General features: G+C 37.5%; 6 protein-coding genes across 6 annotated transcripts; 5 read left to right on the top strand and 1 right to left on the bottom strand.

The window, feature by feature from the left end:
* Positions 1 to 1,968: 1,968 nt before the first annotated feature.
* On the bottom strand, positions 1,969 to 2,621 carry AK88_03141 (uncharacterized protein; the record flags this gene model as incomplete). Its single annotated transcript, XM_012480763.1, has 2 exons — positions 1,969 to 2,054; positions 2,288 to 2,621. The coding sequence occupies 2 exons, from the start codon at positions 2,619 to 2,621 to the stop codon at positions 1,969 to 1,971; spliced, it is 420 nt and encodes a 139-aa protein (XP_012336186.1).
* Positions 2,622 to 3,750: 1,129 nt separating this feature from the next.
* Positions 3,751 to 6,129, top strand: AK88_03140 (uncharacterized protein; the record flags this gene model as incomplete). Its single annotated transcript, XM_012480762.1, has 1 exon — positions 3,751 to 6,129. One exon carries the CDS (start codon positions 3,751 to 3,753, stop codon positions 6,127 to 6,129), a length of 2,379 nt encoding a protein of 792 aa, XP_012336185.1.
* Positions 6,130 to 7,317: 1,188 nt separating this feature from the next.
* On the top strand, positions 7,318 to 9,591 carry AK88_03139 (uncharacterized protein; the record flags this gene model as incomplete). The annotated part of the gene is made up of 7 exons (XM_012480761.1): positions 7,318 to 7,492; positions 7,663 to 7,888; positions 8,036 to 8,078; positions 8,193 to 8,249; positions 8,491 to 8,539; positions 9,003 to 9,071; positions 9,218 to 9,591. 7 exons carry the CDS (start codon positions 7,318 to 7,320, stop codon positions 9,589 to 9,591), a joined length of 993 nt encoding a protein of 330 aa, XP_012336184.1.
* A 940-nt stretch (positions 9,592 to 10,531) lies between these two features.
* Positions 10,532 to 12,082, top strand: AK88_03138 (uncharacterized protein; the record flags this gene model as incomplete). Its single annotated transcript, XM_012480760.1, has 1 exon — positions 10,532 to 12,082. One exon carries the CDS (start codon positions 10,532 to 10,534, stop codon positions 12,080 to 12,082), a length of 1,551 nt encoding a protein of 516 aa, XP_012336183.1.
* Positions 12,083 to 13,279: 1,197 nt separating this feature from the next.
* Positions 13,280 to 16,479, top strand: AK88_03137 (arginine-tRNA ligase; the record flags this gene model as incomplete). The annotated part of the gene is made up of 8 exons (XM_012480759.1): positions 13,280 to 13,400; positions 13,876 to 15,036; positions 15,309 to 15,428; positions 15,552 to 15,641; positions 15,737 to 15,839; positions 16,038 to 16,164; positions 16,302 to 16,319; positions 16,435 to 16,479. The coding sequence occupies 8 exons, from the start codon at positions 13,280 to 13,282 to the stop codon at positions 16,477 to 16,479; spliced, it is 1,785 nt and encodes a 594-aa protein (XP_012336182.1).
* A 2,688-nt stretch (positions 16,480 to 19,167) lies between these two features.
* AK88_03136 (uncharacterized protein) lies at positions 19,168 to 22,993 on the top strand (the record flags this gene model as incomplete). Its single annotated transcript, XM_012480758.1, has 5 exons — positions 19,168 to 19,813; positions 19,954 to 22,206; positions 22,433 to 22,584; positions 22,767 to 22,845; positions 22,977 to 22,993. 5 exons carry the CDS (start codon positions 19,168 to 19,170, stop codon positions 22,991 to 22,993), a joined length of 3,147 nt encoding a protein of 1,048 aa, XP_012336181.1.
* Positions 22,994 to 24,662: the final 1,669 nt, after the last annotated feature.

Raw genomic sequence — 24,662 nt, 5'->3', positions numbered from 1 at the left:
ATAGGGAGAAAAAAAAAAAAAAAAAGGAACACCACATGTAACGAAGGCACAGAATTTAATAAGCATTAAAACACAAATGACAAACACGACAAATATTGTTGTGAAGGTATTTTTGCCATTGCTATCGCATAAATTGTGATATATGGTAAAAATAATGTTGGGACATAAATGCATAAAATCGTGAAGCTCATTTGTGAGACGAAAATTGCGACGGAGTTGCAGCAGGTTTCCCGTCCACTGGAAAAAAAAAAAAATAAAATGGCATTCCCTACGCAACAGACGAGCAAGCGAGGAAAGCAGCCAAGAGACAAACAGGTTAATCAGATTAAACAGATTAAAACAGCATAAACAAACAGGTGCGTAAACAAAACGAACAAATTGTGAACATTGCGGTCGTGCCAAAATGCCCCTGAACAGAAAATAAATAAAAAAAAAAATGGCAACCTTGGGTACATGTGGGAACAGAAATTTTACAAAGTTGTCCAGTACGAAGGCAGCGGTAAATGACGACGCATACACGTGTGAAAACATGTAGGCATGGCTAGGTATGTGTGTATGTAATTGTGCATATTTTATACATACAACATGTGTGCCACGTCGACGTTGCAATTTTGAGCTAACTTCGATATGGTGGCTATTTCTTCTGAGTGGTTAAAAGGTACACACTTAAAACGGCAGTAAAAATGTAAAACTTTTACGCTTTCACGTATTTATTGTATTTTAATTTTTTTTTTAAACAAATGAGGTGGAAAAAAGACGAACGGAAAAGGAGGTCCATGTACGCTTATTTTTCCCACCCCCTGTTGCGCATCCTTTAAATTAATTCGCAAAAAAGTTCTGAGGATGTAAAAATTAGCATAAACGAAAAAAATAAAATAAAAACAAACTAAACGAAACAAAACCAAAAGAACAAAATGTGGAGTAGAATTTAATTCACAAAACGTTGACCATTATGCAGTTTTTTTTTTTTTTTTTCGTACGTGAAATGTTATAAAACATTGCATAAATGAATGCTACCAAGCTTGCCAATTATTTTAAAGCGACATGATACCTGCGAAACTGATTAACAGTGTAAAAAAAAAAAATTGTGTTTTTCTTTTTACACGTAAATGCGTATATATACACATAATACCCATCCATAAAAAGGCATAACGCGTGGCACTTCCAAAAAAAAAAAAAAAAAAAAAAAAAAAATTATAACTCATAAATATGATAAGTCAAAGTAAAATTTTACATCCTCTTTGTTACAAGTCCTGGTTTGGCCCGTCCATTTTTTTTTCTTTTTTATTCTCAAAGAGAACTATGATTTTGGCCAGGAAATAAATGTGCGTAATTATGCAAACTGATTGCAGTTTCGCGCGTTGAATGTTAACAAAAAAAATTATTACGTCATATGCTGCTGCAGCTCATTTCGTGTGATTTACTTTTTTCATTTTATATTTTTTAACGAATAAAATTGCACACCGATGCAATGTCGGCTGTGCTGAGAAGCTTCGCTATCCCACTTTACATCCTCAGTGCGAAGCATAACATGCTTAGCGATGCACATGGCATGATGGGTATGCGGGTAGAGGAGAATAATTTGTTTGTTTTTAATTTGTAAAGTGTAAAAGGGGAAAAAAACAAAAAAAGAAAACTTCACGTACGCTACACTGAGTTGTTACACCTGCTAGAGGTTTTGTGGCCCTCTTTTATTTCTAACCTTATGTATCGAGCGACCCGCAAAAAGATGTTGTTCGTATAAGCGATTACTCACATAACAACACACTGTGTGCATCGCTTTTTTTTCTATGTATGCTTAGGTGAATACAAAAAATGTTCACCTTTTTTCTTGTCTGCTTTACCCCCCCAGACAAAGAGGAAAGGAGAAAAAACTCCACACATAGGCTGCTAGTATTAATTAAAAGGAGATAGTGGCAAAAACGTTCAGGCACTTTAAGCTTGTGGAAACTTTTATGTGAAGAAAGTTTATTTATTTTTTGCCAATTTTTCTGTCTGTTTTGTCGAAATATTATATATTACCCTTTTAAAAGTGTTAACTCTGCTTCTGAGCACTTCAAAAAAATGGAATGTTCCAATGAAGTCGAAATGGCTCAGTGCAACACAAAAAATGGAAAAGAGGCCAAACCCCATCCCCGAACAGTAGACCTTAAATGTGTTTATGACAACTGATAAGCTATATTTAAACGCTCTTTTTAAAAGGCCCCTTGTACCCTCTGTTATTGGAATGCAATTCGTATGTAAGCTACTCTACTCGTGTAAGTAGTATACAATTAAGTGCTCTTACGAATGCATAGAACGTTTTTTTTTTGAATAACACTTGTTGTGGTTACCCCTTTCACATTTAAAACCATTTTCAATTTTAAGTTAGCCATTTTAGGCAAGCAGTTACAAGTAAGGAAGTGAGAATGGTACCGCATGGTATCAAAATCATGTTGGTCTCTTTTACGAATATTGTCATATGTGCATTTATCCATACTTTTCTTTTGCGTTGTTTGTAAAATATTACTTAAAAGGTCTCCCCATTTTTTTTTGCGCTGGGGGAACTTTTTTGGGGCATTCCCCATAAACGATTGCATCATATCTCCTATATTCATGATAAGATTTTGGAGAAAAACCATGTGTTCCAGGCAGCTTCTCGCACGCGAAAAAAAAAATATATATATGTATATATATGTAATTTTTATGTATATAATGTTGGCACAAATGCAGGTGACGCCCAACTGCGCTTCAAAATATTTTTACCGGTCCGTCCTGCGTCATAAATTTAAAAAATAGGGCGTTAAAAGAATCCATATAAAAAATAAATCTCCGTTGAATATTTTATGTTAGTTTTCTAAAAAAAAATAAAGCTATCTTTTTCATGGGGTCCGAGAAGTACCTCATTGTATATTGCAGAGGAAGCACAAAACGCTTTCTATTTTTTTTGCTAAAATTTTATTACCCCATTTGGGATTCCCAGAAATGCTTTTAAATAAAATAACCTTTTCCGCTTTGTGCTGCCACCAAGTTTTTCTTGTAGCATGTGTCCTGTAGTGGCAATTTGACAAAGAACAGGCGTGAGCAGCAGGAAGAACCAACATAACGAATACAATAAAAATCTCATTGAACATTACCACCAAACGGAAAATAAACGTCGCTTCTACCATTAGTTAGCAAAGGCCTAGTGACGAGGTGGTAAGTATACCACATACAAAAGCAAGGCAAGCAGGGAAGGGGGGATCCAAATAAAACGTACGAAAACGGACTAAAGTGTACCGAAACGGCTCAAAGTAGACCCACATATAAAAGTGCGGAGATAGGTGCAGAGACCGTGTTCGATGTGCCCAAGGCTCGTCCGAAATTTTACTCTGTGCTTTTTTTTTCTCCACATATTTCAACAGTTGGCACAAAAATAAAACTACTCTGGTGTCCCCCTCACTAACGTACTTTTGAATTTATGGCATAAAAACAGAAGGTGCATAATTTTGCAAAACACTGTAAATAAGGTAGAAAATTTTGCGGTAGCACATCTGCATGAAAAAACACAATTCAACGTAGTTTGGCCAGAACTCTGCAACGGCGGCAGATAGGTTCACCCTTTATGAGCTGTTAAATTGTGATTTCATTTCCCGGGACACTGCAATCGCACGAAGGGGAGGAAGGAACAAATAAAAAAGAAGGAAAACCGTTTGATTGCGGAACGAAGTAAGCCAAGCGGAACACTACACTTACTGCCCCTACCACCACAAGGACCAAGAAGATACAAAAATGAGAAAAGAGTTTAAGGAATACAATGAGAAGAACTTCCGGAACTTGCAATTTATTTACGATTTTTTGGATAAGATTGGAATGAAAAATAGTTTGGAGGCTTTGAAGAATGAAAGCAAAATAAATTACGTAAAGGAGTATGACAAGTATTTTCTGGAGAAAGGCAGCAACCAGGAGGCGGACGAGGATATGAACACGCAAGATGATGAGGTTGCGGACAATTTAACCAACAGTCCAGGTGATCACGGAAGTGACAGCCTCAATGACAACCTCAGTGATAATTTAAGTGACAATTTAAGCGACGACTTAGAACTGGATCGCGACTTTTTTTTCCACACCATTGATAAAATGAACAATACAGTTTTGTGTAAAGCCATAGACAGCTTCGAAAGCACATTAAAAAGTAGTAGCAGCAGTAGAAAGAATGCGAGGGAAAAGGAGAAAAAAAAAAAGCACAGTGCAGAAAAGGGAAACAGTTTCCAAAACAGGGATAACTTTCCCGCTTATAAAAGTAGTTTCACAGCACCTTCAGCTGATAACCGCTTAGAGAAGAAAAAAGAGCATAACGCTTATACCCAGAATAGCGTGCAAAATGAAGGTACAAATCTGGGTGAACATATAGGCATTTCTGACAAAGTAAAAGACGAGTCAAAAAGCGACTTGGACAAGGATAACAGAAAAGCTAAAGGTGGATGCATACTAAAAAAGGTGGCCGAAGATATGAAGGACATAACTGCGGTAGCGAAAAACCATTTGAAATTTCCCCTATCACTAAATGGGAAGTTACGCGCGGGGGTAAGCAGCAAACCTGACTTAACCCTTAATGAAAAACGGAACGATGAACTGGATGAAAATGGGCCCAGAAATGAGGCGATGTTGGGCCAAGAAAAAAGGAGAATTGAAAATTTCCCGTACAGCTTTGAAAGCGTTGAGGGTGCATATTTGCCCGGCGAGAAGGGAAAAGGTTGCTACTGGAGTGACAAAAAGAGCAAGAGTCTCAATGGGGAAAGAGCCAAAGGTGCACGGGGGAAAGACGCACCGGGGACAGCGGTAACGGACAGTCATAACGCAAGGGATGTGCACAACTGGGATAGTTTCTTCACATACGAACGGGAAATATGCAGAGAGTTAAAAGTAAAATACTGCAGCGGCGCAAAAGGCAAAAGAGACCACAACTTCAACAGCAGCAGCAACAACGGGGATGAAAACTACATCGGATCGACGTCCAACATTTTAGTGGTAAAATATGTCGACATTTATAACCTGGATAGGTGCCAAAATATGAGATTCGAGAATATCATTTTTTTCAAAAATTTTTTCCCAATCCTGTTGCTGGTAGGGTACGCAGATGGCAACGTGAAGCTTTTTTTAATACTCTACGAGAAATGCGATAATGAAAATAACGCGGAGGAATGTATTCACATGTGCAAAGAGTTGGACCATCTATTTTTAAGCTCACCCATAATGTTTATCGATATTAATTACAAGGACAATATATTTATCGTGTCCACAATGAATGGAGATATATTTATATGCAAAATAAATTTAAACCATCTGTCCATTTTAACGGAAAATATTGAATTAAATCACTCAATTGATGACATAAAAAATCATGTAAAAACGGAGGAAAGATATGTTAGCATTATAAGAAATTTAACTTATCATAATAAGTACTCCATCAAGTGTGTATTTAATCAGGATTATTCCCTTTTCTGTTCCATAGCAAATGATAAGAATTTAATTATTTACGAAAAAATTACAAGTGAAGATGAACTGTCCGTAATTTATGAAAAAAAAAAAATCATAGGATTACCTGAAATACCAACAAGTGTTGTGTGGGTCAAGGAAAATCAAAACAAAGAAATGATAATAACCAGCATGCTAAGCAGCAATCATGTCCTTTGTATAAACAGCAAGACGTACAACGTAGTGGATAAAATTTACTTATTTGATGAAGCAGACAAATATAATATGCTCAATTTAGAGTATAATAAAAATAAAAACATTTTGGTGATATGCACAGACACGTCCATCATTTTTGTCTACTCCTTTGTTAGCAAATCCATTATTAGAAAAATTTACGGGTGTGTTTTAAATTCTCTTTCCTTTCCAACAATGGAGGTTGATATAAACGGAAATAACATTTACATCACGTCAGACGATAAAGCGAATGGTACCCACATTTTAATTTTTGACATAAAGAGCGGAAACATTATAGACGCTATAAATAATGGGTATAAAATCAGATGCTTTCAATTGTTAAAAAGTTACATTTGCCCATTTTCCAGTGAAACCAATTCGAATAACATTGAGGAAAATAAAAAATCCTTGCTTATCTTGGGATCCTTTGATAAGAAAATACATTTTTACTCTAACTGAGAAAAGGGGATTTACAAAAATTTTATATTTGCCTCAAATGTGGTGTGCTGCTCATTTGTGAGAAGTATAATACCCCATTAGGGGTGTCTTCCTCCACAACTGTATACCAAACCAGTGCTCTGACTTCTTCGAGCAAAATGAAGGCAACTGCGCAGTAGAGATATGATTGCTCTCCTCCGTTGGCAGTTATCCACGTGGGAGACCACTGCGCTGTGCTAACCACGTCGTGCCCTTATTTACATGTTATCTTGTACCACTACCTCTAGGCAGAACGTTGTGTTCTATTTTTAATATGCCCTCATTGTTGCCAGGCAGATTTGCGCCCATCGAACAAATTTCGAATGTGCACATAAGACCTTCCTTCTTCTTGTTTTTTTTTTTTTGTTGTTTGTGATCCTTTGGACAGTTCAGTTATTTTTTTTTTGAGTTTTCATAGCAAAAAAAAAAAAAAAAAAAACTTACAATGTTGTCCGCACTACACCGGATAAATCTCACAATTTGAGCCCTGATTATTAATTATAAACATGTATTTAGAATATGGTCCATGCCTTAAATGCATCATTACTATTCTTTTAATGCATTGTCCATGAGGGAATGGTAATTTATTTTAAAATGGTTAATTATGTCACGCTTGGCAAAACGCAAATATGTTATCATTTTTTGCACATTCTGTTGTTATTTCTTCAGTTAGCATGTTTTGTCAATCGTGCCATTATGTGTATATACACTATTGGGAGAACGAAAAAAATACAAATACGGTGGCCTAAAAAAATATATGTAGACGCGTTAATCATGGGAAAGGCCAATTAAAAACAACCGCATAAAGCTGAAAAGTATGTACAGGATTAGCCAGTGCGCTCCAAATGTAATGATAAAAAAAAAAAATAAAAACAAGGAGAAGTGTACGAATGCGAAAACATAGCAACATCGAAATTTATAAAAATACAAATTTCAAGTTAAGACCCCGCAATTTTGTTTTTCCCCTCCCCGTGTTAATTCGCCTTATCACCGCTGTCTTTTTATTAGGTCTATTCTTTTTCTTTTTAGTCTGTTGGTATGTTTCGACACTTTGAGCTTTTACACTCTTTCGATTCAGCACGCCCCTTCTAATCACCATAACCGGCTTGCATTTCCACTGACCTCTCCACTGGAAGGACCAAAACCAATTTCTACTCCTACACTAGTAAAATGCCATTTCACTTTTTCAAATCCTGGTGTATGATATTTTTATACCTTTATTTTAAAATACAAATTGAGTGTCATGTGGATGATCCGAAATTTCCAGAATGTGATGTGTCCATCGACACGGCTATTTGTATTAACAATGGGCAAAAGATCCTGTTGCCTGAGGCAAAGCCATATGGTGAGAATTTCCCCTGAACACTTGCTCCATTTTTTTGTGCAAAATTTGCCATGAATTTTTACCTTTCCGAGCGGACAATGCATGCACATTGTCATAATCATGTGTAGATATATATTTTTTTTTTTTTTTTGCGTGGGTCAATCTGCAACAACTTTACCTTCCCTCGATAGGCATCTCCGCGCACATAAACTTCGACAGCATATCTGCAGTAGACGCAAGTGGCAACAGAAACCATGGCGTCGGAAATTTTTTCGCGTCCACTGGATTTGGCGGTATCGGGAACTCGTCCCTGTTCAGAAAAAATTACATTTACATTCCCCATTCGGACGAATATTTCAAAACGGTCGATTTTTCCTACACCTTTTTTATCTACCTAATGGAGGATGAACTGTCGATGTAGGGAAAAAAAAAAAACAAACTAGACCGCCTCACACAGGGGTTGTGTGTCAAGCGAGTGCAAATGATTCATACATGAGTGTGTAAATGCATAAAAAATAGTCCCACATACACGCATGAACTAACATTATGTTCCTCCATTTGAAGAAAAAACAACGTAGAAGAAATGTTTTGCCCGGTAATCCACAAGGTATGCCTCTACGCCTATATTGGCTCTCCATTTTTTTTTTTTTTTTTTTTTTTGTATTAGTATCTTTATACCAATTAAGAATACCCTGTTGTTTCATCCCCACACTCCTTGCAGGGAATCATAAAAGACAAGATCCAGGAATCCTCCCCAGCTATATTAATAAATGCAAAGGTATGAGAAAAAAAAGGAAAAGGAATCACAATTAAAACATGATAAAAAGAGGGTATGTTGTGCTTTTACAGCCTTGTTTGTGCGTACACCTTTTCGTAATTTGAGGAACCTCGAATCGTGCAAGTGACCTTCTCGCAGAGCATTTCGGGTTGTTTCCTACGCGCCAAGAGGTAACAACTTGATGCGCTCCGTTAGACCCCTGTACACACAAAACTATCACTTATACTACTCTTTTGCGTAGAATGGACGAATTAAAATCGTTTTGAGCACCTCTTCTAGCACGAACTCGGGTGATTGAAAAAAACTGAAACAAATGAACAGTTTTTAACTGACATTGCATCGGCCCATTTTGCCCTTCTTTTCGAAATGACTATGAGCGCTTTCATTCCCCCATGTGCTATTTTTTTTCCTCAACACATGTGACATATGCTAAAATTTGTGTCTAACTGGGGATACCCTTGCGCATATACCTAAAACGGTGCTGCGAAACAAAAAAACCATATGGAGAGCTAAGCATGAGTCACATGAGCACCACTGAATAACATTTTCCTGAACAGCCGGAGAACAATTCTTGAGCAATTTCAAATTAAGGCATCACCAGTGGTATCACATTGCAGGTATGGTTCGCGGAATATAATAGACGAATGGGTGGAACACACTCGTCCAGGCTTAAATGTGTGTACATGTAAATATATATGTATATATATGTGTGTATTTTTTTTTTTTTTTTTTTCTGCCCTTGCACTGCCACAGTTGTCAGACACATAAACCACGTAAGACTCTTCGTGAACGGAATCCTGGACTCAAGTTTTCTAACTGAAGGTTACGCATGCATGCGTGCATATGCGTGTGAATCTCCACAAGTTCATAAATGACCAGATGGTGGATGTTTCGATCTGGTCAATTTCGCAACTAGCGCATTATACATTGCGGCGTAATCACATGTGCATCTTTCATTTTCACTTTAGGAATAACAAAAACGAACGACTTTCCGATATACATAGGAGGGGCTCCATATTCAGTAGAGTCTTGTGACTTTCCATTTTTACTCGACGAATTGAAAATTTATAATTTGAGTATCGGAGTGGACCACATTCAGAGTGAAGCGGCATCAACCCTAAACGGAATAGAACCATCCTTCATCTACTTTGGTTGTTTTCATTGCGATATTAACAATGCTATTTTGTCTTGTCCGAATAATTATCATTTATGCAATAAGGTGGAACTATACATCGGGGTTTACAATGTGATGAGGAAATTCTCCCTAAATATAAATAACCTCATATTGCCCTTTTCCCCTGAGAATCAAACGGGCATAGGTGTGTGTTGTGCCGATATATGAGACCCATAGGAGAAGCAATTATTGGGGTTAGAGGCTCATTTGGGGGGTAATTATTTTTCCTACAGAAACAGCTGCCTATCAATATTTTCGCCCTACCATTTTGCATTCCAGTTTATACAATCAAACGAAAGACGTACATATATGTACTTGCGGGAAAAAAAAAAAAAAAAAATACATACACAATTTTACACTATCCTTTCCTTCCACACCGAGTTTACTCTAATTCAAATTGTGAAGTTTTTCTCTTCATATCTGTTTTTGCATTCTGGGAGTTCATGGCATGCATATGTACACACACATGTGTGCAATTTTTTCCCGTTGTTCATCTTCCTGAGCCATTCCGTGTACCTGTTTTTCCTTTCTTTATTCCTTTTACCCATTTATAAGGCACACCTCTTTTCAGTTCCACATTTTGAGAATAATTAAAATTTATTCCTCGTAAAAATTGTAAAGAGATATATATTTTCCCTCGATTACTTAAATGTTGAAAAAACGAAAAAAAAAAAAAAAACGGAGGGGTAAAAAAGGAACCGTTCTGTCTTATGACAAAAAATATTTTTGGCAATTTCGCTAAGAGCTACAGGGGCGCAAATGTGTAAGCATGTATACGTATAGCTTATAACCTTGGTTGAGGACCCCAGACGCACCAATATCTTTTCATGATTGGTGAAGTACAAATGCCACGTGGCATCCCCTTTTAGGAAGTCAAAGGTATGCACCTAATAGAAGGGTGAGGCAGAGGAAGCATAGAACTTCCGTCGATAATACTCCTACGCCTGATATAAACACGTTGTGTATGTACGGGAAAGCATGTGTTACTCCCAGGGGTGCCCCACACAGACAGATAGATCTACCTGCCCCCCGAAAGGAAAAAAAAAAAAAAAAGCCCTTCTCCGTCTCATATACCTACCACAGGCTCATTTTGTATAGCACAAAAAGAATGAATAAAAATAAAAACAAAAATACAAGCGCCACAATACGAAAGAAGCTCCAGGAACGAGCCCAGGAGAGGCGAAAAAATGACAGCAAGATACACAACGAAGTGCACAAGTTGATAAATAAACAAATAATAGTCGATTATGACACTAATGAAAAGGTGAATGCAAAATATATTTTGAATAAATATTTAAATATAATTACCCATTTGACCAGGGAAAATATAAATTTAAAAAAAATCATAGAAAAAATAAAACTACAAAATGACAAAAACGAAAGTACACTCACTAAATACGAAAATGAGTTGAGAACAAAAAATGACATCATCGGCAAAATAACCAATAAGTATGGCGTAAATATTTTGGGGGAAGAATTTAATGGGTGTAATATCCCTGATGAAGAAGTACAGCAGAGGCACCCCATCATTCAACAAGACATGGTGGTGCTGAAAGGGGATGATACGAGCTTGCAAGTGGAGGGAAGAACAAATTGTTTCTCACATGGTGGGGAAAATCATCAAATGGGATACTCCTCAAACTGTTGTAATGTCATTGACCAGGGGGCTAATACACCGCGCGTAGACAAAATTGAGGGGTTTAGGACGAGGAACTCACCAGCCAGCCATAAGATCAATGCCCAGAGTAATCATGCAGAAGGGGTGAACCTAAGCAATAAAATGACATTTTCACAGATGTGTGATGACAAAACCTTTCCACATGAAGACGCAAACAGAACTATGCCTGGTGCAAAAACAGGGTTAACAAATTGGACCAACTACAGGGATAAAATCACATGGCATGAAAAAACAATCAAAAATAAAATGCCATTTTTTAAGGCAAAAATTTCAAATCTGTATTTACATGGACAGAGGAAATTACAAGATAATGATAACTGCCTTGATGAACTGAATTGCCTCATAAATAGCTCATCTAGTGTTGCCGACCTTTGCGACGCTAAAATTGTCCCACATGGAGGAAGACGCCTTGAGGAAATTGAAAGGTATCATAAAAAATGCAAGGAAGAGTATAAGAATGTACATACCCCAAGTAATTTGTTCGATAAAGGAAACAGTTTAATCACCGTTCGCACAGAAAGGAATATGTGTCAAAGTGCCACTCAGGAGAAAAAACCAATTGGGAATGTTTCACCATTCTTGTATGACGATTTCTCCAAAATGGAAAGTTTCCCTACGCTGAGAAGGGATGATGGGGGGGAAGAAAAACAAACTGGTTGCAAGGATAGAGCGGCGGACGCGCATGTGAATTGTATACCTTTTGGCAGTGCAGACAACAACGTGCCTGTAGTGAGCAAAATGGTCACTGCGGTCATGCGAAGCGATAGCAACGGAGAGGCAAACCATGACACGACACGGACCCAAATGGATGCTGAAGTTGCGGATGGGAGGCGCGAAAATTGTAACGTGCAGAATTCGAATGCACCCGATAAGAAAAGTGTGAACGACGATTTCGAAGATGACAATTATGAGGACTTGGAAAATATTATGTTTACAATATTGAAAATGAGGAAACAAGGGGTACCTAAAATGGCTAGCTAAATAGTAGCAGACAGGTCCGTTTTCCTAGCTGGTGAATGGAAGAAAACGAATCAATTGTGTACGTACGGTGGGGGGGGAGGAAAAACAAAAAAAAAAAGGGCGCACATGCTGAAGTTGACACGTTTCCGAGAAGTCAGGTCCCTAAGCAGGCGCTCGTGTCTGCTATGTAGCGTTTAATTATATTCACACACATGTTGGTGCAGGCGTGTACACATGGACACTCGCAACGAAAAAGATGTTTCACTCCTCATTCAAATAAAAGTGTTTTTTGTAACGTAGAGGTTTGTGTTTGGGCAGGGTCCCCAATGCGGTTCTCTTTTCCCGAAGCATGGGGATATATACCGATCTCTACCGCCCTCGCTTCTCCAAGCACGCTCCCATTTTGGTCTCTTCCTCTTAGAGTGAAAATGTACTTTTTCAGTATAGAAAACATAAAGGGGAACACTGGTGAAAGCTGCCCCAATGATGGGAAAAACAACATGTGAAATCAGTAATGATGTTGGATGTTTACTTGTTGAGTAAAAAACTTCTTTGCAGGGGGGGAAAAAAAAGAGGCTGTTTTACGAGGATTTTTTCTCTTTTTAACTGGGCAATTTTGGTGGATGTGTAAAGCGGGAGAAAAAAAAAAAAAAAAAAAGATTATATTCTTCTTCTTATTTTTTTTTTGTTGCGGTAGTAATTTGAGTTCTGGTTGTTGCATTTTTGTTTTGTGCGCATTTGTTGGGGGCGATTCGGGTGGGTTCGCAACTGCTTCATCCCCGTTCAGCTCGGTTCAACTTGGGCTGTAAATTTTTTTTTTTCTCTCACCATCCACTTTGCACATATATTTTTTTTTTCATTGCCCCTGCCTCCTTTTCGGTTAGCCGAATTAATCTTCAAAAGGGAACAAAATAAAAACGGCGACATAGAGCAATGGTGTTTTTTTTTTTTTTTTTTTTTTTTTTTAACTTTATATATTTTTTTTATTTTTTTCTCTTCCGTTCCGTCCAGCATTCGTGCCCCTAACCTCCCAATGCGTGTAAACGCAAAATGAACATGCATGTAAGTAGGTTTGCCGCAATATCAAATTGTTAATATTACGTGTACTCCTACATATACATTTATGTTTAAATCGCCTTTGTGTGCATTTGTATTTGAAGTTCACTTGTTCGTTCTCGCAACAATCGACTGAGTACGCCCATTTCTTTTATTGGCAAAATGGATTGCTTAATAAAGAAGATCAAACAGGTGTTTCAACACTCCATCCAGAAATGCTTCCCCACAATTAACGAAGAAGTCGTGGTTACCTACGCCAATGCGAAATTCGGCCACTTCCAATGTAAGAGAGCAAACGCGTGCATCCACATATATGCGCATATGACGTGAGGTCATTCGACCGTTCACGTGAGTGCGATTGCGCCCTTTTCGTCCTTTGTACTGTCACATAGACGAGTGGCGTTACGTTGTCTGGCTACTTCGCCCTTCCGTGTGTGCACCCGTCTCCTTTTAAATTCTTCAAATGGGGGACGCATTTTGTGCGACCTGCGTATGCATTTAGCGCACCCCTAAGTGAAGATAACGCATTGTGTATACATACAAGGGGGATAGAGCGAGTCGTTTGTGAAACCCACCGTCGTTGCAGCGGAGTTTGGAGGCGAGGAAATGGGAAAAAAAGTGTCAAGATGGCTTCATGTCGAAATGTCAGCATGTGCTGGTGTGCCCCATGTTGAGATGCACACTTGCGGAAAAGGATAATGGAAAGCCTCTACTACCGCTACTGCGCCCTCATCTTACCCCTCCCTCACCCTCCTTAGGTAACAACGCCCTTAACATATTCAAAAAGTACGGAAAGGAATTGAACGTGGAAAATGCGCAGAAACTCTCACAGCTAATAATAGACAACATCAGCGAGAGTTTTTTTGAGGAAATTAAATCATCGCCACAGGGTTTCATAACGGTCAAATTGTCCAAAGAGTACATAGAAAAGTCGCTACTAAAATTGTATAAAAATAACAAAATTGAAATAAGCGTAAATATAAATGAAGTGAAGGGTAAAGAGGATGCAGACTACAATAGAGTGTTGGTCGATTTCTCTTCCCCAAATATTGCCAAAGAAATGCATGTCGGACATTTAAGATCAACCATATTAGGAGATAGCATATGTAAAATTTTCGAGTTCTTAAATGTAGAAACGCTTAGGATTAATCATATTGGGGACTGGGGTACACAGTTTGGAATGATTATAAATTATATAGTCACCAATTATCCGAATTTTAAGGAGAACATGCCAGAATTAACAAATTTGACCAGTTTGTACCAAGAGGCTAAAAAGCTGTACGATGCAGATAAAGAATTCGAAAAAAACTCTAAAAGTTATGCCATCAAATTGCAAAATAATGATGAAGATTGCTTATTTATTTGGAAAAAAATATGCGAAAGTAGCAAAAAAGAATTCGACAAAATATATAAAATATTAGACATTAATTTAGAGTATGTTGGAGAATCACACTACATCAGTATGCTTGCATCAGTTTTGCAAATGTTAAAGGATCAACAGCTGTTGTCAAATGTTGGAGATGCTATATGTTATCAGTCAGAAAATTTCAATGTCCCATTATTTTTACAAAAGTCCAATGGTGGATATGGCTACGATTCTACAGATGTTTCTGCTCTTCATTACAGATTACAAAAATTAAATTCTGATTGTGTTATTTATGTTACGGATAATGGACAGTTATCACATTTCGAAGCTATATTTGAGCTAGCCAGGAAAGCAAAATGGGCAGGGGAAAAAACCAAGTTAGTTCATGTTGGGTTTGGTCTTGTCTTAAATGCAGATAATAAAAAATTCAAAACGAGAAGTGGCGCCACCATAAAGCTCATTAATCTTATCAACGAGGGGACTGAACGAGCCAAGAAAGATCTACTCGAAAGGATTCAGTTGAAGAGCGAAGAGGAAAAGAACTACTTTAAAGGTAAGAACAGAAAAGAGTCTTAATAGAAAAGGCGAGCGTGGTGAAATTGGTGTCATGCTAAACACTGCGCGTGTACCTGTGCGTGGTGTGCTCAACATAGAATTATGATTTACGTGCCACTCTTCTTTTCGTTGTTCACCATGATGCATTATATGTAATGTCATTGAACCGGCTACAAAAGTGGGTCTGTAAGCATAGCGCACATTAATGTATATTTATTTCTCGTTAAATTGTGCCTCATGTTTGTTGAACCCTACCCCACACCCCTGCAGGCGTAGACATAGATAAGCTGAGCGAAGAGCTGTGTGTGAGTGCCATCAAGTATTTCGACATCAAGCAACACAGAAACACGGACTACAAGTTTTCCTATGATAATATGCTGAACGTGAAAGGTATACGCGAAGGGGAAAAGCGAATTATGCACCTGATTAGTACCCTCCACCTCTCCACATATTTTTATTTTTTTTTTTTTGTGAACATTTTTGCCCCATTTTGACTCCATCCCTCCACTGCAGGAAACACGGGATTGTACATTATATACGCCTACTCAAGAATGTGCTCGATTTTTAGAAAGTGCAGCGTAGATATGGACGCACTGTCAAAAGGTGAGCAGTGTACCTAGTAAAGAAGTGGACAACGTTGAGCGATGATTGTGTGAGTGGTTAAAAATTTTTTTTTTTTTTTTTTCCCTAATTGACAGATGAGCTGAACCTAGTTAGCCCGTACGAAATAAACCTAGGATTGCACATTTTAAAATTCCCCGACGTCTTTTATTTTATTTTGAAAAATATGCTAATTCACAAGTAAGCGTTCGAGTGAATGAAATAGCGTATAACGCTGCCCTACATTTGACGGAAAAAAAAAAAGAGGCGCACGTATGTGTTAAACGTACTGCACAGATGTAAACATCGCTGTAGGATGATTGCATGCTTCTCTCATTTTGAGCAAGAATCACGTTATTTATATATATGTGCCCATACCTCCCCCCGTAATTCACATAGATTGGCCGAGTACACCTACGACTTAACGACCACATTCACGGCGTTCTACGAAAACTGCAAAGTTCTAAACAGCGAAAACGAGAAAACGAGACTAATTCTGTGTGCCATAGCAAAGTCATTATTACAGGTAAATGCGAAAAGGGAGCGTACACACGCTTAGATGTGCACATATATGTGTGTGTATCTATTTGAAAAGGCCTTTTTTTACATAAGCACATAGAAGGGTCGACGGTTGCGCGGCACGTACATCCCTTCGCATTGCAGATAGGCATATGGGCAAATGTAATTGCTCCAACGCGCATACCATTGTGTGTGTGTGTTTAGTTAACATGTGCTACGCATGTTTTATAATTCACAACCCTTCACTTATGTGCATTCCTTTTCTTACGACGTGCAGATTTGTTTAAGACTCCTGGGCCTGAAAGCCATAGAAAAACTGTGAGAGAGTAAACAAAAGAACACAATTCAGAACCAACCTGGGAATAACAAATGAACAAGAGGAGCTCACGCTCCTGCAACAATACAAGCGACCGATCAGTGTCTCCCGATAGTGTTAACAGAATTTGCGTAACACCTTTTTACCCCCTTAACTGTATATTACCATTTGTAATTGCTAAACTGTACAATTAAGAATTTTTTTTTTTCTTTTTTTTAATTAAATAAAAATTAAATTGCTATTTTTACCAAATGATCATATGCCCATCCTGTTCGTCACGCCTTCTTTTTATTTCCCACAAATTCTGCGCACACTGGGAAAGAGAAAATAGTATTTTGCACATGTACAAAGGGAAAAATTAAAGCATCACAAAGTACAGAAAGAAAAAAAGTAAATAAAATAAAATAAACGTTATTAATATGTATGTTTGTAGAATGCACATTTTCAACGTGAAGTCTATTTTGTATGCGTGAGTGTTGTATTATGTTATCTTTTTTTTGTTAATAGTAATAATATTGTAAACCACAAAGGACTTTAAAAATAACTCTCTTTTTAAAATATTATTATAAATGTTTGAACATGTCTTGATGGATTTTCAGAAGACATCTTAAGGAATTAGCCCTTTAATTTGCTCTGGTGGGGCTTTACACTTTGAGAAGGGAAAAAGAAATTGCCACCAAAAGGCCCTAGGCTGGATTCAATAATTATGCAATACGCTTATAATTAGAGGAGCCCCAAAAAAAGCATCACCCAATATATGTTTAGCTCATTTGTGTTTTACTCCTCAAAGAGGGGTATGTGATTCTGAAGTGCGCTTTACCGGTACGCTGTGAACTCGCCGTAACGCATCCGTTCAAAAACAGACGCGTACATGTACACCCGTAGACATAATAAAGATAAGCAAGTGGAAGTTCCTCTTATCTGCTACATAGCATACATACAAGCAGGGGAACACTTTTCGCATATTTCAGAAAATATTTCCCGGAAGAAGAATTTGAGGAAGAATTAGAAGATGTACAGCGCATTCTTGGTGAATTTACATCATAACGTTATTGTAACTTAGCACATAAAAGCATCTTCTTGCGTCTTTGAAAGACATTTTTGTAATGGCGCTTCTCCCCTACCATAATATCATCATTTTATCGCTACGTACAAAAAGTAATTTTTTAAAAATATCTGTATTATTATACAACCGCTTAAATGTGCGTGGAATATAGCGCTCTTTTATATTTTTCCTTTGAATTTAAAAAAAAAAAAAAAAAAGTTAGTAAATTCGAAAAGTTATTTTTGCCGCAACGGTTATGATTCCCCCCATGTTGTTGCTGCCTATGGGTAATTTGTTTCTTACAATTTATAGGAAAAAACTATAAACCTCTCTCCCATTACAGTGCGTGAAAAGAGTTTTAATTTTTTCTCAAAAACTAAGGTTAAAAAAAAAAAAAAACTTATTTTCTGATGGTACCTTCATTGATATGTTCATATTGTAAATAGGCTCCTGCAGTAAAAATATGCAGAGTACGGGGCGGCAGAAAAAAAAAAAAAAGAAAAAAAAAGAAAAAGAAAAAAAACGGGTACGCTTAATTATATGCGCTGCATTATGCGCTCATGCGTTTTCGTGAATATATGTTTTTATAGGTAATAGAATAATGTATGTTTTTGTACATACGTACTATGCCACGCTATTCTATGAATACAAATGGAAGGAAAGCAAACGTTCAAGCACTTTTTAACCCACCATTTATTAGTAATGCGCGGCGCGGCGAAATTTTAAACATGGTACAGTCATGAAAAAATAATTTACAATTTTGTCCGTACATATGTTTTTTACTTTCAAAGATTACTGCCATTGCATGTTATCATTATTCTATGTCAGTGCGCACTTGGTAATATATAATATTCGTTTGACGAACAAACAGCGCTCATGTCGCGTTCATCCTGCGGTTGTTTTCTGAGGCTTCTTTCGCCCATTTCAACGCGCGAAGGAGGACGTGCCGTATAGGAAAAAGTCCCACTTTGCGCAGATTAGTATTTTTCTACTGCGCATTTTTTAATTTACTTGCATTTATATACATTTCCCCCCGTTACTTTTGCGCAGTTGTACTAGCGTTGGCGTACTGGCGCAGCGGTGGAACCTTCTGGTAGTAGACCAGTAGATCAGTAGACCCGTGATTTTGTGCATTTGCCCTTGGGGAACAAGTTCTCGGCATAGTTTTCTAAACCATGCCCCGTAGGGCAAAAATGTGATGTGCTGGGAAGTTTAGTCTACATTGTGCTCTCACGAGTTGTTTTTTGTTATACATCGATTTATTCGCTTGGATTTTAAATAAATTTTTAACACCATTTTGAAGTAACGGCAAAAGGGAGCTCATGTATATGTGATTCCCTACACCGTGGTTTTGTTCAGTTTGCGTATATATTACACCCCCCTTTGAACTGCCCTTTCAAAGGTGACCATTATATAGCGGCAGCTGGGAACCGTTGTACGCGTGCATAAAGACGTTAGCCTCAACGTTAACGCTTTCCTTTATTTTTGTGTATGTGCATTTGTATGTACATTTTTCTCCCATAAAGAGGAATATCCCCCTTTTTGTTGTTTCCAGCTCTGAGTAGAGCGCAGCACCCTCTTTTTTTCTTTTTATTTTTTGCCCCATCGGCTGCCCCCCCGCTGATCGTTCATATTTGTTGTCAAAAAAGATGGAGTACGGAAATGGAGGGGACAAGATTTTCGACTTGAATTCAATCAGTCGAGAGAAGTTGGAGTTGGTGGAGGTTTTCTATGATAAAATGAAGGACACGACAAACGCAAATGCTTTGTACTTATACGCCCTGCAAATCTTTAAGATATGTAACATCCATAATGAGTTGCCGCGTTTGGTGGTATTTGGCCAGCAGTCCATGGGGAAGACGACCCTGTTGGATTTTATTATGGGAGGACCTATGGGGTATACGAGCTCAGACACAGGAACCAAGCAGCCAATTGTCATCATACTAAAGCCTAGTGATACGAATAAAATAGAATGTTATTTGAATAAGAAGAAAGTAAGCATTGATGATTTGCATGAGAAAATGAAAGCCATTATGGTTAACCTCAACGAGTCAATTATTCCTAAGGAGCTAGAAGTGGAAATTTCCATCCCAGGTGGCATTTACGCTACCTTTGTCGATTTGCCAGGAATAAAGGACGATTCCAAAGCGGGGTCAGAGCTGACGCGCAAAATTGTCCGTAATTATGTGCAGAATTTTCCGAACGATATTTACATTTTGGTGAAGAAGGCGTCGGACGATCCGGCCAATTGGCCCTACCATTTGAGGGAGTTTTTCATGAAGCCCAAGCCCATGGGTAAGTTGTCGCGCGAATGGAGTACATGACTCGAGAGTGTGCCATCTGCGCGATACTCATATGTTTAATGTGTTCATTTTGCATACCTCGTGCGCCTCCTTCACTCTCTCTAACTTTCCCCCCCTTTACCAACACCACAGGTCTTGGTCTGCAAAATAAACAGTGCATCGTTGTGGGAACGAGGGCCCTGGAATTTCTTAACAATGAATTGAGCACAATAAAAACGCTGACGGAGCTGCACGACCGGGTGAAGAAAAGAGGAATCACGGACCATAATGATAATATTCTATCACTCTACCTATTAGAACTATTTTCCATACCGATAGAGCAGAAGGAAAAAAATGACTTTCTAACCAACAAAATTTCGATGTACTCCAAGATACTAAACGGAAGAAAAAACGTGCTAGACTTGCTCTTGAACAAATTTGAAAACGATTGTAACGACTCCATTAAGAAAGAGTTATTAGACTGTTTCGATGTGGAGAAATTCAAACAAGAAGTGAATAGCAAATTTATGAATATCCTAATACAGCAGTTACGTAAGGTAGAAGTGAAGATAGAAAAAAAAAAATCCAAGATGGAATTTTATAATAAAAAATTAGAAGAGCTATACAACAAGGGAAATATACTAAGCATAAGAGAGCAAGTCAAATTGTACATACGAGAATTGGTTAATATCGTATCTAATTTATTGACAGGAAATTACCCCATTTTAAATTTGCCAAATAATGGGGAAGACTTTTTAAAAAAATATGGTGGAACTTTAATGGAAAATTTAAAAGACGGAAATGAACTAGCGGTGGAATTATTTGAAAAGCAGGGATTGTACGACGAAAATTTTCTTAACTACTTAAATGAGTATTTGTACAAATATGCAAATGAGAATGATTTAAATAAGTCCTTTTCGTCGGACAGTAACTACGACATCAATAGTATCTTGAACAAAGACCTTAACAACAGTAACAGCAATAATAATAATAGTAGTAATAAGAGGGCCGACACGTATGACACGCTAAACGATATAGAAAAAAAAAGCTCGGACAATGTACCTGCTCTCGTGGAAGGGCAGCCTGTGAGATTTATTCTGGCCAAAGAAGAAAGCAGCATGTTCGGCGTTGTCCAAAATACACCCACAGATACGAAAAGTAAAAATATATTAGTGAGTTTTTACTTCAGAAATAACAACACGGAAGAGCAAGTGCAAATAAAGTCCGTTGAGAAAGACCGATTAACAGTTATAAAGGCAGTCGAAACGCTGAATGGCGATCCGTCCTTTTTGAATGGACTACAAGTTTGGTACAAAATGATAAGAGATGATGGATGGGTTGGATTCGACAAAGCAGAAATTATTAAAGTGTTTAACAACAATAGCAAAGTGAAAGATGTGCTTATCAGAAATTTGTCGAAAAATGATGAAGTTATATCCATAAAAATTAACGACCTCTACATGGATTACGTAAATGATGAAATTAAGGAAAATGGGGAAAATGAAGAAAACGAAGAAATGAAAGAAAATGATGATGACATACTTAAAAGAATCGCAGGACCACACACCGATTTGAAAATCCTGAATCAGCTAGCTATTACATATATTTGTAAATGGCTCAAATACAATATTGCAAAAATCGAACCCGAAAAAGATTTCACAGATGAAGTGCTGCTACAAATGATGAGAAGCATTCACAACATCGTCGATCAGAGTGACTGGAAACCATTAGTTGTTGATCTGCTTCAAGCCAATATAAGTGGAAATATTTTACACCTTACCAAATTAGCTAGCTGCTCAGCTGCCGTAGCATTAAATAGAGTATTCAAAGCAGGTTTGGGAGAAATTAACAGAAAAATTAAAAATAATTACATGGATGAAAATATATATCTGTTAAGTACAAATCCCAAGTTCCTGGATGAATTGAATCAGGCCTTGCATAATTTCTGCAAAGAAAGAGCCATTACTTGTGCCAGCGAAATGAAAGACATTGTTTTTGAGCAAACCTATGCGGTACATTTCGAAATCATCGAAGAAATTTTTGATGGCTGCAAACTCTTTGAAGATAATTTCCTCACACCTAGTGGTGTTAAACCCACAATGTCCATAATTACCAAAAATGTAAAACAGAATTTGGCATACAGAAATCATCAGTTGTCCCTCACTGACATTAAAATTAACAAGAAGTCAAAGTCGAAGGAACTCATACAGGAGGAGGTGAAGCTACAGTTCTGGGCCATCAAAATGCTCATATCTGTACCATTCGCAACGAAGATTTATGCCCATTTTCTGAACAACATTTTGCCCAAAAATAAGCACCTGGCCAATGTTTTGGACTACTCCATTGACTGCGAAAGCACGCTGGAGAAGTATATCCAGAGCAAATTGCTCAATCGGGAGGTGAATGGTAAGTGCAGACGTGACGACACGTCGACAGAACAGCGTCCACGTTCCTTGTGCACATAGCAGAGGCCCATGGATATTTGGCGCGCAGTCCTGTCCTCTACTTTTATATGCCTACACATGTGTTGTGTGCGTGTTATTGTTGCACTCCGCCACTGTGCGGATTTGCTCAAATAGGACCACTCTTACAACGAATTTCTTCCTCCTTATTTTTTTTTTTCCCCACCCAGGTGTCCTGGTCCCAATTGATGACAAGGAGCTGATGTCGCACTACAACATCATCGACAATAGAGACAATCTTTTGAGAAAGCTGGAAAACCAGAAGCGGCTCAACCAGTACCTTAGCATCGTTGCAAATTCGATCAAGCTGCTTAAAAATAATGTAATACGAAATGGAACAAATAAAATTGCGCACTTTTTTATGTTGTGCGAAATTGGGATTACTCTTTTGCCATGTTTATTTTTTATGTCTCTGCGTGTCTTCCTTGTTAATTTTATGAAATGCGCCAAATGTTGCAATGTTCACTGCGTGCCCATGTTCCTAATTTTCTTTCCCTTTTTTAGTTATCCAAGGAGAGCACACTTGATTTTGTCACGAAGTTGGATTTTGGCCAAGAAAATAAAAAAAATTGGCATCGATTGGGTACGTAAATGGAAAATATATTAACATTTTGAATTTTCATTATTTGCTGTGCTGCTTGGCGACAGCTTAAAACAGCACAAGTTTGCATAACTCCTCTTCATTTTGCCCCATTTCCTTTTGTTCCCTTTCAGATTCGTATGAAGACTGACGCGCTTGCCCCAATTTCAGGAACCGCATATATTTTACTTTTTTTTTTTTTTCGTCGTTCTTGTCTGTTGCTTCACTGTAGTGCCCATACAAGGTGTATATATATATACATACATATTTTTTTTTTTTTTTTTTTTTTTTTTGTTTGCATTAATTTATTAAAATTCACCGCATAAGCATGTAGACGTCTTTTAACCTGTCACATGATTATGTGTACGCCGTTTCCGATTTGTTACGTTTATTTGTGTGTACCTGTGAGCATATGCCACAACTTCTTACAAATGCGTAAATGTCCATTACGTTGGTACGCGGCCCCCATATTTTAATACTTTCAAAAGGATAAAATTTAACTTGCTTATGAATTCCTCATTTGGCATAGTTTCGCACAGATGATGGCGCCTACGCCTGTTCACCCATTTTCCTTTTCCATAAAATCACTGTTCGCATGTTATAATAATTTTGTTTCCACTTGTGTGGAATATATTTTTTTTTCCCATGGGCCCTTCCTCCATGCATAAGCGTGTTATAAATGTACTACTACGGGACGTTACACATGCATATATATACACGTTCGGGTGTATAATCCTACGTTGTGATGGATTTATGTGTAGGTATTTTCATCCCCGTGTCCCCTCCGCTTTTTAATTAAAAACCATTACACGCCTGCATCACCGTAGGGTGTAGTACACATACGCAAATGTGAAATTGGCACATTTGAAATTTGTTGACTCGTACATAAAACTTTAATTTACCACCAAATTACAAAGCAGAAAAAGGATTTGTTTGTCCACGCTCCTTTTGTGTTACAGATCTGCACAAAAGGGTGTTACATTAACAATATTTATAAAAATGACGTTTCCATTTGTGCTGCATTTTTGTTTTTTTCTTTTTGTGCCGTACCACTGTAACTCCATGACGGAAGAAAAATAATCTGTCATTTGTTCAGGCAAATGATGAGGGGAACAAAATACATGAAGTTTTTCAAAAAAATGAAAAAAGATTACGTGGAGTACGTCCTTTTCCTTCACTTGCGTTAAAAAAAGTTATCACAATGTTCATAACATGGCTTTTTCTCCTTTATTTTATTTTTTTTTGTGTTCCCTCTTTTCCATTTGGTCTTTTTCCCATTCATTCTTTGGAAAGAAAAGCCCTTTACCATTCGTTACGTATGTATTACGTATGACATATGCAAGGCAATGAATGCCTCATTTCTGGACATGTTTCGCGGCTTAAACCTTTTTCCATCACATCATAAACGCTTGAGAAAAAACGCACAAATTATTTCTCATATGCGTGTACAAGCGCAATTGCGTAACCAAAAGAAAAAAAAAAAAAAGGAAAGCACAAATGGTACATGAGCCACGAAACAATTGAAGCCGTCTTAATTTTACCAATATAAACGCGTATACAGTTGGAACAAAGCATGGACTTTTTCCTGCATGTGCCATCGCTTTTTTTTTTTTTTTTTTTTTTTTGTGAACAATGGGGGAAATTTGTTGCCTTCTAAATTTATTAAGTGAGTGCAACGAAAGAAAGAAACCTGTAAATTTTACTCACCTTTTTTTTTTAGAAGTTTTTTTTTTTTTTCTTTTGCCTGTTTAAACGCGCATCATGTGTAGTATATAACTGCTTCTTTATTTAAACTGCTCATTCATTCGTTAGCGCCTTTT

Source organism: Plasmodium fragile (assembly GCF_000956335.1).
Source record: "Plasmodium fragile strain nilgiri unplaced genomic scaffold supercont1.34, whole genome shotgun sequence".
Taxonomy (NCBI): domain Eukaryota; phylum Apicomplexa; class Aconoidasida; order Haemosporida; family Plasmodiidae; genus Plasmodium; species Plasmodium fragile.
This window is presented reverse-complemented; position numbering and strand designations above follow the sequence as displayed.